The sequence below is a fragment of the Nelusetta ayraudi genome, unplaced genomic scaffold (genome assembly GCF_046127955.1).
Source record: "Nelusetta ayraudi isolate G7.1 ecotype Tasmania unplaced genomic scaffold, CSIRO-AGI_Nayr_v1 ptg000031l, whole genome shotgun sequence".
NCBI classification, from domain to species: Eukaryota; Metazoa; Chordata; class Actinopteri; order Tetraodontiformes; family Monacanthidae; genus Nelusetta; species Nelusetta ayraudi.
The window spans coordinates 506177-523628 of record NW_027466081.1 but is presented as its reverse complement, the minus strand read 5'-3'; the positions used below and the strand labels follow the sequence as shown (position 1 = coordinate 523628).

The following is a 17452-nucleotide window of genomic DNA, read 5'->3' as shown; positions in this document are numbered from 1 at the left end:
CTCCAATTTCACTTAATTGATCTGAATAATAACATTCCATTGTAGAGTGACTGTGCTTTATAAAAGGAATACAAGCCTGTTATCTTCTATCAGTTCCTCCCTGGATATCAGCTTCGTGTGCATCTCAATAGGCCCAGGTTTCACATTGAGTGAGTATAAATACATTAAAAGACTACGGTATATAGAATAGAATAGAGTAGAAAGCCTTTATTAATCCCACATTGGGCAAATTGACATAATTATAGCATCAATACAGTGCCATGAGAAGAAAAAAATATATGAATTAAAAAAGAAATAAAGAAAGTTGATTAAAATAAATGATTAGGCTAAAAAGTGCTATTATATAATACTTTTGATTGGTTATGCGCCATGTGAGTTTTTTCAATGTAAAAAATGTGCTGTGGCTCAAAGAAGGTTGAAAAATACTGGCCTGGGCTACAACTCAACTCCTTAAGACACTGACAGGAACAGAAGAGTGTCTTCAGGGTCAGTAGGCCTCCCAAGCAGGGTGGCAGGGTTTGAAAGAGCTAATTCAGCTAATTGAAGCTAAATGCTCACCGCTTAGCCACGCTGCTATCCGCAACCTCCGCCAACGTTTTCTTGACACTTAGTAAACATTTATCGTTCATATTTGAAGGCATTGTTTCAACATTCTTTCTGTTGGTGCTGCTGCACAGCTGTTCCATATTATTCATGTGGTCTCTGAATGCGAATCACGTGCTCTTGGTACCTGACCTCAGTGACAACAAACAGCTCTGCAAAACACGATGCACAAATCGAGCAAAACACAAACTCTTGCGTCAAATGTGTCTCTAGACGCTGCACAGCTCAAAGTGTGAAGCCATTAACTGCTCTGTGTGTGGCTGACTTTTCACACCTGCTTTAATTAGCTTGACGTAATGATGGCAAAACAAGAGGTGTTACCAGAGGGCATCCAAGCTTTTCACAGTTTACTTAATTCCATGACGACCGATTTGTAACACAGATGTACAACAATAAATGATGCAACAGGCGGTTAGAAAGCGTAACATGAAAGTAAGAGGCCTCCTTTTAACTTTGTTGTTGTTTGACCGCGGGGGCTAGAGCTAGCCACTGCACCACCGTGTCGCTCCTCATTATATTGTATGCCCAGCATCTACAGCAGCACATACAACTGGCTGATTTGGGCATACAATACAAGAAGGTGAAGACTGCAGACATTTTATAAGAGTCCGAAATAAAAAGGAAAACAATAAGAAAACTCAACCTTGAAATGGAGGGAAAAAAAGAAGAAAAAAAACTTGAATTAGAGCTGAGTCATGCTTTCAATGCACACTGTATGCTTTTATCTGTAATCCTACCTTGGTGCTTTGATAAGTTGGAAGTTGAAACTTGGGCATCATTCATAAGGTTAGAAGAAAATCACTTAATGTACCATGAAATGAAATATTAAAACACTTTATGGTAATACAACGTGAGAAGAGGGAACAGTTGAAATATCTATTCTTTAAGGTAGTAGATATCATGACATTGAATTGAAAAAAAAAGTACAGTGATAATAAACTTAACGATTTGCAGCTTGTGAGGTGTAAATAGAAACCCCAATAAATGTGGCAAGACGCAAAGGGCCTGGGCAGGCTTCAAACCCCACACTCCCAGGTCATTGTCATGCGCACCAACCATTTGGCCAAGTAGCCAGGGTGCATGATCAATTATTGGAGGCATAGTGACAGGACCGTCAACTGTCACAAAAAAGAACTTCATGTTACTCTTTGACGTGTATTCATGTTTATATGGGATGTGTATTTTTATATCTTGTATTGTTTATATCTCTATCTTGTCTTTTGCTTATTTTAATATAATTTAATTTGTTTTATTGTATCTTATTTTATTTTTATTTTTTTTGCCTATTGCACCGTGGGTCTGTGAGGACTGAAATTTCATTCATGACATATGTCCAGTATGTGTGTGATGTTTGACAATAGAGTTGAGTTGAGTTGAGTTGAGTTGATATATGATGCGTGGTAAAGTATAAGTTATGTAACAGTTTATCAAATGATTGCAACATTATCTCAACAAATTTCTCTATAATGATTTCAATTAAATGATTCCAAAAGTTGAAATAATATAATTAAATGATTCCAAACGTTGAAATAAATGCCAGTGAGTCTAGTTGAATGTGATAACAATGTGCAGTGTTGAGTGGAATAACGATTGGTTTCCGTTGGTGGTGATTGTTTACTGAAATACAGGGTGAGATTAAATAGATCCTAGAACTTAGCCTGGTCTGGAGCAGGTTCACTCCACAGAATAAATCTCCATGGTAACTTATACCATAACATGTTGCTCTTCCACCTATCCTACTTTTGTGCAACCGGATCACGGATAAGTTCATCCAGGATGACCAACATATCCCGGCTTAATCCCTTATCCTAGTTTCGTGCAACGGGCCCCTGATCTTTTGTCAACAAGAAATCTTACCAAACACTCTCTCGATGTGGATACAGCAGTGAGGTTGCACTCTTTGACCGTATGAACATTTAGGCACAGCTACATGGAGAACACATTGCATTACACATTACACATTACTCCAGTTTTAAAATCACTGCATTGGCTCCCGATGCGATTTTAAAGTGCTTTTATTAGTTTTCAAGTGTCTTAACGGTCTTGGACCATCTTATTTATCAGATATGCTTTTATCTTATCAGCCCTCGCGGATCTTGAGGTCCTCTGGAACCGGCCTATTAATTGTTCCAAGTGTTCGGACCAGAACCCATGGAGAGGCTGCGTTCAGCCACTACGGTCCGAAACTTTGGAACAGCCTGCCAGAGGGAATCAGGACTGCAGAGACTGTTGATGTTTTTAAGGGGAGGCTTAAGACTCACCTTTTTAGTTTGGCTTTTAAGTGATTTATTTAATTTGTATTTTACTTGTCTTGCTTTTTAGCTTTAAAGCTTTTAGGATTATTGAATATTTTATCTTATTTTTATCTTTACTATCTTATTTCCTGTATATCTTTTTACTTTTTACAATCTTATAGTTTTTTAATTTAGTTTAGTTTATATTATTTATTTTATTTTTTATTTATTTTCATTATTGTTACTATTATTATTATTATTCTTTTAACTTCCTTTTCCTGTATTGTTTTTAGCTCCAGTGTTTCCTTGTAGGGGGTCTCCTCACTGGGAGGGGTCTCATCGTTCTAGGGACCCTCTCAGTATGGATGATCCCCGTGGGTGGCTGTTTCCTACTACAGGTCTCTCAGTGCCTTGCCATTTCAATTTTTATTGTGCTGATTGACTGACATTTTTTATGTATTTACTTATTTATTTTTAAACTGTTTTCTGGGATGTTTTGTGTGTGTTTGTATGTGCGTGTGTGTGCGTGTGGGGGAGGGGTGGGGGGGGGGGTGGTAACCTGTATGTGACTTGGGAGGACACGCGTGGATGGTATTTGCTCTATTTTTCTTTTATCTTCACTAATATTTGATTTTAATTTCTGTTAAGCACCTTGAGTTGCAAGCCTTTGTATGAAAGGTGCTATATAAATAAAATTTGATTGATTGATTGATTGATTAGAAATACTTTCCTTCTGATGATGGTAGATTCAACAAAATAATAATGGTACTTGATAGGATCATAATTAGCAGTAACTGTGTTATTCTGTTTAGTAGATAGAATAGCACTACACACATTAGGATGCAATAATAATAATAATAATAATAATAATAATAATAATAATAATAATAATAATAATAATAATAATGATGCTCTAAGGCAGATGTTATGGCTTTTCCAACTTTACGAACACACACACCACTTGCAAAAATTTAAATAATTTGAATTTTGCAATACAACTCATTAGTAAATTAGGGTTTTTCCAAAACCTTTGGAAAAAATCTAAATAACAAGTTTTAATTAAGACCAGGCAGCAGTGCAGTAGTCTTAGCTTTATTTAATCCACAACCTGAATCTTAATTTCATAGGAAATTGTTGGATTCACTATGTCAGGTTAGTTAAGGATGTGAACAATAATCACAATTTCAAATTTGCAGCCATACGGTTTGACTATGTAGGAATATCGGGAATCATTTTTTTTTTTTCAAGCTATTGATAAATGCAGACCAAAAAAAAAAAAAAAATGTTCCGAGGGGCCCAATGGGAGGAGGGGAATAAAAAAGCAGTGGCCCAAAGACTTTTGGTCAGAATGCTGTTAGTGCAGCATCCGCCCACTTGATCGCAGAGACAATGCAAGCGGACGAATTTTGTTTTCCACAGCGGAACAACTCCTGCAAGACACCAACACAGCCGTACACCGAAGCTATGCTGATCTATGTCCTGCTCTCCTGCGTATCTCTCGTCACCGTGCTCCTCAACCTGCTGGTCATCATCTCCATCTCTCACTTTAGGCAGATATCTGGCGTGCTCATCTTCATCCCTTCTGATGTTTCTTGTGACATTTCTTGAAAGTTATTTTTGACTTGACACTCAGCAACCTCACGACTTGACGGTTACTAATATGTCCTTTTTTCCTTCATTTCCTTTCAAGGCAACTCCACAATCCGACCAACCTGCTCCTTCTCTCCCTGGCTGTGGCCGACCTCTTTGTGGGCCTCCTGCTGATGCCAGTGGAGATCATCTACGTTGAAGCCTGCTGGTTCCTGGGTGACATCCTGTGCACGCTCTATTATGTCGTGGACTACATCATAACGTCAGCCTCGGTGGCCAGCATGGTGCTCATATCCGTCGACCGCTATGTGGCCGTCTGCTACCCCTTCTACTACTCCACCAAGGTCACGAACAGAAGGGTCAAGAACAGTGTGCTTCTGTGCTGGCTTTGCTCCATCCTCTACAGGATGTTACTGTTAAAGGACCACCTGGAGCAGCCGGGCCACTCCAGCTCCTGCCTGGGCGAGTGTGTGGTCGTGATCAACAACCTGGCAGGGGTCGTCGATCTCATCTGCACTTTTATCATACCCATCACCGTCATCATAGTCCTGTACATGCGAGTGTTTGTCGTGGTGGTAGCCACAGCTCGCGCCATCAAGTCTCAGATCGCAGGCGTGACCGCCCCGCAGGCGGTGGCAGTGAAGAAGACGGAGATGAAGGCTGCCAGGATTCTGGGTATTGTTGTTGTCGTCTTCCTGTTTTGCTTCTGTCCGTACTATTTCCCCACGCTGGCAGGGGAAGACACTTCGGTCAATGCTTCGTTCGTGGCCTTTGAGATCTGGCTGACCCATTTCAACTCCTGCTTGAACCCTGTCATCTACGCCTTTTTCTATCCCTGGTTCAGGAAATGCATTCGACTCATCTTCACACTGGAGATTTTCAAGCCTGGATCAAGCAACGCCAAAGTAATACAGTGACACGCATTGTCATTTCATTTCGTTTTTGAGAAAATTTGCTTGAACGCTATTTCTTCTAATGTGTTATACTTGTATATGTGTGCATACTTTAAATCAATTGTGTCGTAAACCTGATCTTTTTCACGTAAAATGTGATTCACAAGGTGCATTTATAAGCGAGAGAAACAATATGAATATGTAAAGTTGGATCAAACTGGGTTTTTTTTTGTTTTTTTAATAAGATATTGACATTTTGCTCTCTGTTAGTTTTTTGTTTTGCCTTGACTTGATGATAAATGTAGAGGCCTAATGAAAAGGAGAGAAACGATGAAACAATCATGAAACTCTGGCCTAGCCACAGATCGACAGAAATTCACACATAATACTTCTGTATTTTATCCAGGTCATTGAGGGGGCAAGGGAAAATGAGAGAAAATATTTATTTATCTTTGTGGTCGTTTAATGTATGTTGATTTGATGACATGTTTATGTTCTTTGTTTTATGTGAGAACTACAGGTGAAATTTAGCATCCAGCGTATTAACACTACTCCTGTATGTACTATTTGCAAATATTCACTGTCCCATCAAAACATACAAAAATATAAATATCAAACAAAAGAATGACAAAAGACAGTGAGTATGCAAGCAGGAATCAATGAAAAAAAAAGAAAGAAAAAAAGAAAAAAAGCCTGTGCAGCAAATAATGCTGACTGGCTCCAGTGCCTTTCTTGCTTCTCAACGGCAGATCTTTTACAGCTGTGTGCCGAGCTGCAGCCCTTATTTGAGAATGGTTTACGGTTTATGGCAACAGGGACCTGGCAGACGGACTGTGGCTGCGCCAGTCGACCCTGAGGTGAACCACGCCAGCAGTCTGGATCAGATTCATCCATGTGAGCCGGACATGTCAGATTTCCATACGATGCTGTTGATCAGGTCGACATTAAAGGTCCAGTGTGTAATATTTGTCCTGATTTATGATTTTTATCTTAGTAAAAGCTTAATATACTGACCATAAATAGAAAATGTATACTTGCAGGACAATAAAAATAATTCCATCCTCCTACCCATAGAACGGTTCTTATTTACACATATTAGAATATACAAAGATCAAGGGTCTTTCTCCCAGTTAGCTGCCATCTCGCACCACCAGATTTCTAAGGAAGCCTGGTGAGGACAATCCAGCTGCCTGACAGTGCATTTGGTATTTAGGGTGAAAGCTGGCATTCTCAAATAAACCAACAAAGAAGAAGGTGGACGAAGTACCCAGGATTGTGTGCACAGGCCACCGTAGTTCACTGGCAAGCACGGGAGGGGAAGGGGAGAAGGAAAGAGTGCTGCGATTTAAAATGGAACCACTTGATGTCACTGTTTCTTCTCAAAATCTAGACCTTGGTGCTGCAAATGATACAGTCGACCACAATTCTTCTGCGGCATTAAAGATAAAACCCTAAATTGGTTCAGTTAATAATTTTCTGACCACTTTCAATTTCTTCATGTCCACAATTACCCATCAGAATCAAGGATCCGTTCTTTGACTAATACTCTTTGACATTTACGTTACCCCTTGTATGATAATATTATTACAAAGCATGACTGACCTTTCATCACTGAGATGAAACAATATATATATGCATTATATCGGTCCATTAAACCTATCAAAGCAGACAAATTTAAAGTTAAATTTCAGTTAATAAATAAGTAAATGATTTCAAAACCTGGATAAATCAAAATGTCATGACTGTGGGCCCAAGGGAGCTAAAAAAGCTGCTGCCCCTACTGGCAAAACAATAGAATGCAGGTTTTTGGCACTTCCACATTGGACTCCTTTCTGAAACCGGATGCTGCGTCTATCTGTCTGGACCATCAATGGTTTTAGGGTACAATTTGTGAAATGTGGGGCAAGTAAACAACACACAAAAGTTACATTGTCATGTGGTGCATCATTGTTATCAAAGCACCATGATTCAAATCCTCAATCAGTCCATGGCAATTTGAATAAATTAAATTTGCATGACAGGGGTTAGGGGAAGTGACAAAGAGTGCATATAAATGGCATTTTGCCAGAGAAGTTCTCCCACAGGCTGAACTGCTTTCTGTCACCATGCAAGACCTTGAAGAATCCGAGGTCTGCTTTCCCCATTTCAACAGCTCCTGCAGGAAGAAGCTGCGCTCTCCCGTTGAAGCCCTTCTTACTTCCAGCTTACTGTTTTGCATCACTCTACTCACTGTCACCGTGAACCTGTTTGTCATCATCTCTATTTACCACTTCAGGTGAAGAAAATAACTTGCGTGGTCCCAAAGAGTGTGTATGTAATTTATATAATATATATTGACATATATAATTACTGTGATGGTATTTCTGAGCTGCCCAAATTGCAGTGAAGTGAATTTATTTTTTTATTTTTATTTTTTTTATGTATCTCCAACTATGTTCTGTTTTGAAGCTTTACTTTACAGAATAACTGATATGTATTATTGCTCTCTGTAATAACAGGCAATAATGATTCAAATCTTTACATAGCATCAACCTATGTGTTCAACATTTCATGTTGCAGGCAGCTCCACACCACGACAAACCTCCTGCTCCTCTCCCTGGCTGTTGCAGATTTCCTGGTGGGCTTCCTGCAGATGCCTGTTGAAATCCTGCTCTTGAACGGCTGCTGGATCCTGGGCGACATCGTGTGTCTAATAAATAACTTTTTAGCCATGGTGATTGTCAGTGCTTCGGTAGGAAACATGGTCCTCATATCCGTGGACCGCTACGTGGCTATTTGTGAGCCCATGCTCTACTCCACCAAAGTCACAATGAAAAGGGTTCAGCTGTGCATATGTCTGTGTTGGATCTTTTCCACTGTTCACACCAGCTGGATGCTCAGAGACTTGTTGGCGCAACCCGGGAAGCACAATTCCTGCTATGGAGAGTGTGTACTCATGATCAGTCATGAGGAAGGAATCGTTGACTTTTTTGTCACCTTCTTCGGCCCAATAACCGTCATTGTAGTTTTGTACTCGAGGGTGTTTGGGGTGGCAGTGTCCCACTCTCGGCCCGCGCGCCTCCAGACATTGACTGTAATTCAGCGCTCGAAGAAAACGCCTCCCCTGAGGTCTCAGGTGAAGGCAGCCAAGACTCTTGGGGTTGTCGTGGTCATATTTCTTCTGTGCTTTTGCCCACTTTTTGTGTTCACTGTGGCTGAGAGCAACATGATAGGGGAGTCATCCACAGCTGAGGTTTGGCTGTTGTATTTGAACTCCTGTTTGAACCCTCTCATCTATGTCTTTTGCTACCCTTGGTTCAGAAAATCTATTAAACTCCTTGTTACACTTCAACCTGTCAAGGCCTGTTCATTTCAGGTTGATATCACGTAAAGGAAGACCAGAGAGGCCAAAGTCCAACTTTTGTGTTCTGTCTTTCCCATTTCTTTGTTTACTCATTGTGGTTGATCAACTCGCACACTCAAAGGTACATTAAAGCTGCCATGAACAGCCTGTGTGTGACAGCGGACAGTAAACTATTGTTTTAACTATTATTATTATTACATTACAATTGAACCTTAATCGTTAGTTTTGATTCTCCTTCTCATGTAAGACCTGATGTCGTGTGAGATTAAGAACGTTAAAGAACAAAACTGAGGGATTTCAGTGTCGGTGACTGAAGGACATCAGAGGCCAAGAAAAATAAAATAAAATATATGTTTATCAATTTTACCTCCTGCCAATGTTCCTGCAAGGGCTACCTTTATATTTGTTTTAGATGTTTGCATCTCTGGAATTTGCATTTGTTCTGGAATTATGTTACTTATAGTTAACAAATAAACATCAGTTTCAGTTCCATTTTGTTTAGAGCCACTTTTCAGCATTTACACTTGTTGTATTGTCTAAAACTCTCATGTCTTCTTTCAATCAATCAATCAATCAATCAATCAATCAATCAATCAACTTTTACTTGTAAAGCATTAAATCACATCGAAAGGCGTCTCAAAGTTACTTTGTATCATCAGGAGAAAAACAGCTGAACTCTTTTCAGAGCAAGACAAGTTGCAGCAGTGACAGGGAAAAAGTCCCCTGCGAAGAAGAAGAAGAGGAAGAAGTCAGAGTGGCAGACAGGCCAGAGTTGTGTGTATATACATATATATATATACATATATATATACATATATATTTCAACTGTAGAAGCGTGCACGCAAATCTTCATAACATAAAGGAATATTTAACGCAATTTACACAGTCCTTTAATATAATTTTGATCTCAGAGACATGGATCAATAATGAGAGAGGAACGGATTTTTATTTGGAAGGATATGACTTTTTAAGTATGAATAGGAGAAACAAAACTGGTGGGGGTTGTAGCTCTATTTGTTGACAACGGTAATGGTTTTAAAGCAGCTCTCTGTAACTTTTCGACCATAGAATTATGATTCCAAACTCAGTAAAGCGGTACATAACCGATTAATAGGATCAATGGTGCCGCCTCGGCAGCGAGAGGGGGGTTGTGCCGGCTGTAACTGCACTGCGTGACTTTCAAGTGCGACCCGACACGCCGGACGAACCACTATACGGTAATGTCACACGTTTATTTAGAGGCGGTTTTACATGCTACTATTACAAATACATGAGATTATAAAATGACGGAATGGAACCCAATAAGGGCGCGTCCCCATAGCACCGCCTCGCCTCGCCTCGCCACGGTTCGATTGTGTCCCGAGACCGTGGGCGGCGTCGACGCGGTAAAGCGGGACAATGTTTTCGACGGCATCATTTCTTGTTGTTTCATACCTGCTGCTCGGTTTTTGGTTGCTTTTCTGTGAAAGAAAGAACAGTTTTCCTCACGGAAATCACAGTTGATCATTTATGCGGGCAACATTTACAATTTCTGGTTTCGTTTTCTGGGAGAGTAAAGGTGTAGTTCAACCTTTATATTTTCACCAAAAGTAAACACGAGACAGATACAAAGGGAAAAAGCATTTGTTTAAAAACAAACAGACAGTAAACACGACTCCTTATTTGAAACAGCTGCCCTAGCAAGCCAAGGACCATTTTATGCCGCGGTGTTCGAGGCTTCCTCGCGGCGAAGAGCCACGTCCTCTCCGTATTTCCTCTAATCTCGAGACTCCTCGGACTCCCTAGCTTAACGCGCCTCACGCAGGAGCAACTCGGTTTGTTCCGAGCGCTTCGCCGTTTGCCGCTCGTCGTTTTCGCGAATATCGTTGAACACACTCGCGAACACGGAAGTTCCATGTCGAAAGAGTTGGCGTCGGTGTCCGCTCCGACAGGGAAAATCGGCGAAAACACTGAGCCAATCCAGTGCCCTGCTCGTCGTTACGTCACCACTCAACTCGCCTCGTCTCGCTTGGACCCTGAGTGCTTGAGGTACCAAAACGGCACCTCCTACAACCGTGTAGCGGCCAGTGGGGCCGCTCTACAACCGTACCGTGGCGAGGCGAGGCGAGGCGGTGCTGTGGGGCCGCGCCTTAAGTAACCTCGATGAAAGACGAAGTAATGAAAGTGTTGAACGTTTGCTACGACGTTATTGCCAATGTCTGTTTTGCATTTTGTGATGTATGGCTTTAAGCCACAGGGCAGGGTCACGGGGGCGTGACGTCACTGCCCAAGCAGGTGAACACCTGCACTGTAATGGCTGCAGATTTCAATAAAGTTCAGTGAGCACACAGCCGTTATCCGCGTGTCATTGGACATAACAATGGCGACAAGGATGGAGCTCCTGTTTGCACCCTTTGCCTCCCTTTCTTTCTCTACCCGGCAAACCGCCGGTACCGTGGCCCTGCTGGTATGAGTCATTCGGGACATTTATGGAGGCCATCGGGCTAGCCGATGCTACCGATGCTCGGCTAAGGGCTACGCTGATCCACAGCCTAGGCAGCGAGGGACAACGGATTTTCGGAACTCTTGGACCCGCACCGAAGCTTAATGACTATGTGGCCTTGCTGTCCGGACATTTTGCTGCTCCACAGAGCGTCACAGTACGGCATCGTCTTTCGCCAACGCATACAGCGACCTGGTGAGTCTGTCCACCATTACGTTGCCGACCTCTGGTGCCTGGCCAGCCTGTGTAAATTCGAGACTTTGGAGGAGGAAATGATTAGGGATCAGCTGGCAGAGCACACGACCAACTGACCAACCGACTGCGGGAAAAGCTGTTCATGTCCCCGGACGACATGACACTCGCGAAAGCAGTGGAGTTAGCTTTCCAGCTCGAGTCGGCTGCTCAGTTGACATCACAGCTAGCGGCTTCGGGCCTGCCTTCCCCTCGCCCCGCTGCGCTGGCACAGACAGTAGCCTCGGCTGCCCCACTCTCCGAGCCCTCCTCCCCTCCCGACGAGTTCGAGGGGAACATCGTGGGACGCCACGGCCCGGCAGCAATGTGAGATGGCAACTGCGGATTGCCATCTCACCCCACACGAGCACCTGGCTGCCTGGCCACGGGGCAGTGGTGCCAACGCTGCGGTAAGCTGAACCACTTCTCCAGAGTGTGCGCCTGCGAACCCCCGGCCTTGCTCATCCACAACAACCATCAATTCAGTGGGCTCCAGCACCAGGCCATTAAAGTGGTGCATGGTGGAGCTGGATGGTGTCAACCTATCGCTGCTGGTAGACACTGCGGCTTCCAGATCCATCCTCACCGAGCCCATAGTGTGCCAACTCTTCCCTCGGATGTCAATCAAGGCTGGTGCAGAAGATCTGTACGGTTACGGCCACGCTAAGATTGGCATGGTGGGCACTGCCACCTTCGTTGTGCGTTATGGCTTGTTCCGGCCAAGATGGTTTTGCCTTTTGTGTGTGTGTGTTGTGCTTTTGCCTTTTCTTTTCTAGGGTACCCACACCCTGGCCTCCTGGCATTGACCCACTTTCCCCCCCCTCTGATTGGTGCGGCATCGGTGGAGGTTCAGCTCTCCAATCGGGAACAGCTTTCCCTGCACCTGGTACCTGATTGGTGCGGCATCTGCTCCACTCCACCGGTTCTTCAATTGACAGACTACAAAAGCCGTGCCATCCCATCCGCCAGGCTGACTTCCGGATGACAGCTGTCTCCTCCCTCCTTTAGCACTGGGTTTTTGTGACAATAGCGCTGTTTTTCAGTGGCTCCCGGTACCTGGCCCTTTGTTTGATAGCCGTTTGGCTTAGGTTTTCATTTCAGCACAACTGTGGAGCGGGGTCAGGGATTTTGAGACTAAAATACAGATTGGTTTATTTTTGTAGGGGTTTTATTTCATGTTTAGACACACTAGGTGCAGGGGTGCTGATTACTGTACTTTGGTTTATAGATTACAGGGACAGAAAAGCCTTTTGCTTCCTCTTTCCGTTCTTTGCCCCTTTTGTTTTGTGGGATTATAGGTTGTAGCTCATTGAGTCCTCTTTATGTTATATTCTGTTTTTGCTTTAACCAGCATCCATCGGCCCCCTCCTTCAGTTCCGTTATTTTTGTTTGTTGCCCCTTCACCACCTTCAAAAACAGGGCGCAATGAATTTACTCCATCTCTAACACCGTGGCCTTGTGTTACTTTCCCTTCCCTCTAGCGAGCCGGGTTGTAACACGGCTCCAGGACACTCCCAGCATTCACCTTCCAGGTGTCTCGCCAGGGCGCCAACCTCCTCGGTTTCGACCTGTTATGCGCCCTGGGCTTCTCCATCACGGATAACCTGGGCGCCACCATACTGACGGTGGCCACACCCTGGCTGCACCGCTGGCCATCCCTGTTCGCCGTGCTGGGTTGCCTCACTGCCTTCAAACACCAGCCGCTCGTTGATCCAGCTGTGACCCCAGTCATCCAACCTCTGCGGCGGCTGCCCCTCTCCAACCTGGTCGTGGTGAGGAAGAAAACGGGTGGCCTTCGGCCCTGCATCGACCTCAGGCAGGTAAACAAGTCCGTGATTCCCAATAAGTACCCGCTACCCACGACGGAGGAGCTTTCAGCCAAGTTTCACGGCTCAACAGTCTTTTCTAAGCTCGACCTCCGAGGGCTACCTGCAGCCGCAACCTCACCACCTTCATGACCCACATGGGGGTCTTCCGGTACACCCGCATGCCTTTCGGCCTCAGCTCTGCTCCCAGCTGTTTCCAAAAGATCATGACCACTATCTTCGCTGGCATCCCGGGTGTGGTTGCGTACCTGGATGACATCGTGGTGCATGGAGCGACGTCCGACCTCCACGATGACCGCCTCGCCAAGGTACTCGACGTGCTCGCTCGCCACAACCTTACGCTGAACTGGGAAAAGTGCATCTTCGCTACACCCGTCATCAAGTTCGTGGCTTTCCGCCTGGCCGCTGACGGCTTGAGCCCGCTCCACTCCAACGTTGACGCTGTCCTGCGCCTGCCTGAGCCCTCCTGCCCCACTCAGTTGTCGTCGTTCCTGGGGATGACGGCGTTCTACTTGCGTTTCCTGCCCCGTTATTCGGAGACCACTGCCCTGCTGCGCGCCCTCCTCAAATAGGACGCGCCCTGGTCCTGGTCACCTGAGTGTTCTGACACAACTCACCTCCCCTCCGGTACTCGCCCATTTCGACCTGCAGAGCCCCACGTTTGTGACCTACGACGCCTCCAACACCGCCATCGGCGTCGTCCTGTCCCAGCTCCAGGGTGGAACTGAACGCCCTGTGGCGTTTGCTTCAAGGTCACTCACCCCAACTGAGCAGAAGTACTCCGTGGGGGAGAGGGAGGCCCTGGCTTGCGTCTGTGCATGCGAGTGGTGGCATATGTACTTGTACGGACGACACTTCACGCTCCGAACGGATCTCCAGGCCCTCACAGCTCTCCTGGCCACAAATGGATCAGGGCACAAGCCGCTCCGCCTGTACCGGTGGTCAGAGAGATTACAGGCCTATACTTCAATACAGTGTTCACACCAGGCAGGGATAACATCGTGGCCGACATGCTCTCCAGAGCCACACCCACCCCTGCGCCCGACACCATCAACGGCCACTCTGAGTCGGAGCTGGTCCTCATGCTGCACAGACCCCTCCAGGCTGCTGTATCTCTGCAGGATCTCCAGACAGCGTCTGCACAGGACTCGATCCTCTCTCAGCTCCGTACCTTCATCCAGGAGGGATGGCCTGCCAAGGTCCCGGAGGAGCTGGCGCCCTATCACCCTGTCAGAAACTACCTTTCCTGCTGGAATGATGACTGCGTGGCAGGGGGCTGTGTGCAGTGATTCCCAGCGCCCTGCGAGGCCGCATCCTGACCATGGTCCATGAGGGTCATCTGGGCGTTGTCAGAGTCAAACAGCGCTGCAGGGGCTTGGTCTGGTGGCCAGGCATCGACAGGGACATCGAGACAATGGTGAAGGACTATACGGCCTGTCTCACCAGCGGCAAGACAGGCCAGCCACCGTCACCACCGTTGTAGCCCCTCCCGTGGCCAGCTGCTCCATGGTCCCACATCCAGGTGGACATCTGTGGGGAACTTCATGGCATCCCCCAGCACCAACGATTCCTCCTGGTGGCCTATGACCTTCACTCCAAATGGCCTGAAGTGCGTTCTGTTGGGTCTGTAACCACCCAGGTGGTCACTGACTTTCTCTCCTCCCTCTTCACCCGCTGGGGCGTGCCCGACACCATCACTACCGTCAACGGGCCCCAGTTCATCTCAGCGGATTTCGCCTCCTTCACGGAGAGGAGGGGGATCAAACACGTCAGGACTGCCCTGTACCACCCACAAGCCAACGGTGGTGTGGAGAGGTTTAACCAGACCCTTAAGAACGGACTGAGAGCACACCTTGCTGATAATCTCCCATTCCCAGTAGCACTGCAGAACACCCTGTTGCACTACAGAGCGGCGCCTCATGCTATGACCGGCTGCTCTCCAGCTCTCCTCATGCTGGGACGTGAACTCCAACTTCCCTTGGATCGTCTACGGCCCCCTCAGCCACACACTCCAGCGGTAACAACACCACACGGCGACAGAGTGGCAGAGCAGCAGCATCGCATGAAGCAGCGCTTCGACAGGGTGCGTCGGGTGAGACGTCCCACACTCACAGTGTCAGACTGGGTCCGGATCCGCAGACCCAGTCGATCCCACAAGCTGCTTACTGAATCTCCTATTTTCTCCGATTTGAGGTATAGTGCAGAATTTTGGCTATAGAAAGAGAGATTTTCAAGCCAGAAAGGTCCTCTTGGGCTCAAATTGAAGCTTAGGGACATGGGAAGTTTTCTATATACAAATGAGGCAGTGATATCCCCCATAAAGTGCTGGTAATCAATCATCCTTGTTGTTATTTGTCAAGCGGACAGTATATTTTTTTGTGTTTCTGGGGTTGATGTTGGTCACATTTAAAAATACAGTTGTGGCAAGTCCTAAAATCCTATTCCGCTACTTCCCCCTATGTCCCAGGATACTCCATGCCAAATTTCAGACTTCCATGTCTATTCATGTAATTTTAGTGAATTAATAGTTGCCTTAACACATTTTCGCTAGAGCCACATACCCTGGCAGTCTACCCTGTTCATCCAGTCAGGCTACATATGTTCAAGCCTCTATTGATGTTATGCTTATTTCAAATCTGTTTTGCACTGTTTTGAAAGGGGGGTAAATGTGATGTATGGTTTTAAGCCACAGGGCAGGGTCACGGGGGCGTGACGTCACTGCCCGAGCAGGTGAACACCTGCACTGTAATGGCTGCAGATTTCAATAAAGTTCAGTGAGCACACAGCCGTTATCCGCGTGTCATTGGACATAACACATTTCATATTGGTGTTTTTCCTGAACACATACGAGCGCTCCAACTAGGCGACTATTTTATTTTCCCACATCAATAAACTAGTGCTGCAGCGTGTTTACTTCGTCACTTCGCCATTTCCACCGAAAGTTACCTAGAGCTGCTTTAAAGTAATGGAAAACATGTCAGCTGTAGTAGATAATGTGCTTGAATGTTTAACAATTGAAATTAGCATGGTAAATAAAAAAAATGTCATTGTTAGCTGTATATATAGAACACCTGGATCAAATATGGACGTGTTTAAAAATTGGATTGAGGGAACACCTTGTCATAACAAACCATAAAATCATGTTTATTGGTGGGCATATTAATATAGACCTGTTAAACCCAAACAAACATAAGTGAGACTGAGGAATTTATCAACACCCTCTTCAGTATTAGCCTATACCCCAAGATCACCAGACCAAGTCAAATTACAACTCAGACTGCATCCTTGATAGACAATATATTCACGAACGAACTGGACAATAACACTGGAAGTGGGTTACTAGTGAATGACGTAAGTGATCACCTTCCAGTATTCACTATTTACTCTGTTTACAATGAGAAGAATACACGTCATAAGGATATGACGCCAATGTGCAGAAGGGTCTAGACAGAGATATCTATGAAAGAACTAGAAAATGAGTTATTGCAACAAAATTGGGATATGATATATAGGCTAAACGATACAAATGAAGCATATGATACCTTTCTAAGTATATATAAGACCCTAAATGACAAAAAATTTCCTATTAAACAATATTATAGATCAAATAAATATAAGGATAATCAATTGATGTCTAATGGTTTGAAAACGCTTGTAAAAAGAAATACTTATAAAGAAAAAACAAAGGTGGCAGAAGAAAAATATAAAAAGTATAAAAACAAACTAACTAATATGAGAAACTGCAAGAAAGAATATTATAATAAATTGCTGGAAAATAACAAGCAAAATAAAATATAAAAGGTATATGGAGTATTTTGAACAGTATAATTAGAAACAAATCCAGACGCATCGATTAGACCGCAGTACTTTATAGAAAATAACATGAGTGATGTAGCTAATAAACGTAATAATTATTTTGTAAATATTGGACCCAAATAAGCTGAGGTAATTAAAGACCCAAGATTAGATAATGATAAGTTGATAGTTAGAAATACAAATACAAGTATGTATCTTAAGCCTGTAACAGAAGAAGAGATTATTGATATTGTGAAATGATGCAAAAACAAGACATCCACTGACTACAATGACATTGACATGAAAACAGTCAAAACAGTCACTCATTACTAACAGGTCAATTCCCCCAAAATATGGAAATAGCCAAAGTCCTTCCATTTTACAAAACTGGAGAAATTACAGACCCATCTCAATTCTCCCGCAGCTCTCAAAAATATTAGAAAAACAGCAGACTG

General features: G+C 44.4%; 2 protein-coding genes across 2 annotated transcripts; both read left to right on the top strand.

Moving 5' to 3' along the window:
* The first annotated feature begins 4226 nt into the window (after window positions 1-4226).
* Window positions 4227-5344, top strand: LOC142891545 (trace amine-associated receptor 13c-like). The gene is made up of 2 exons (XM_076031186.1): window positions 4227-4387; window positions 4528-5344. Exons 1-2 carry the CDS (start codon window positions 4227-4229, stop codon window positions 5342-5344), a joined length of 978 nt encoding a protein of 325 aa, XP_075887301.1.
* A 2081-nt stretch (window positions 5345-7425) lies between these two features.
* Window positions 7426-8690, top strand: LOC142891276 (trace amine-associated receptor 13c-like). The gene is made up of 2 exons (XM_076030685.1): window positions 7426-7595; window positions 7880-8690. Exons 1-2 carry the CDS (start codon window positions 7426-7428, stop codon window positions 8688-8690), a joined length of 981 nt encoding a protein of 326 aa, XP_075886800.1.
* Window positions 8691-17452: the final 8762 nt, after the last annotated feature.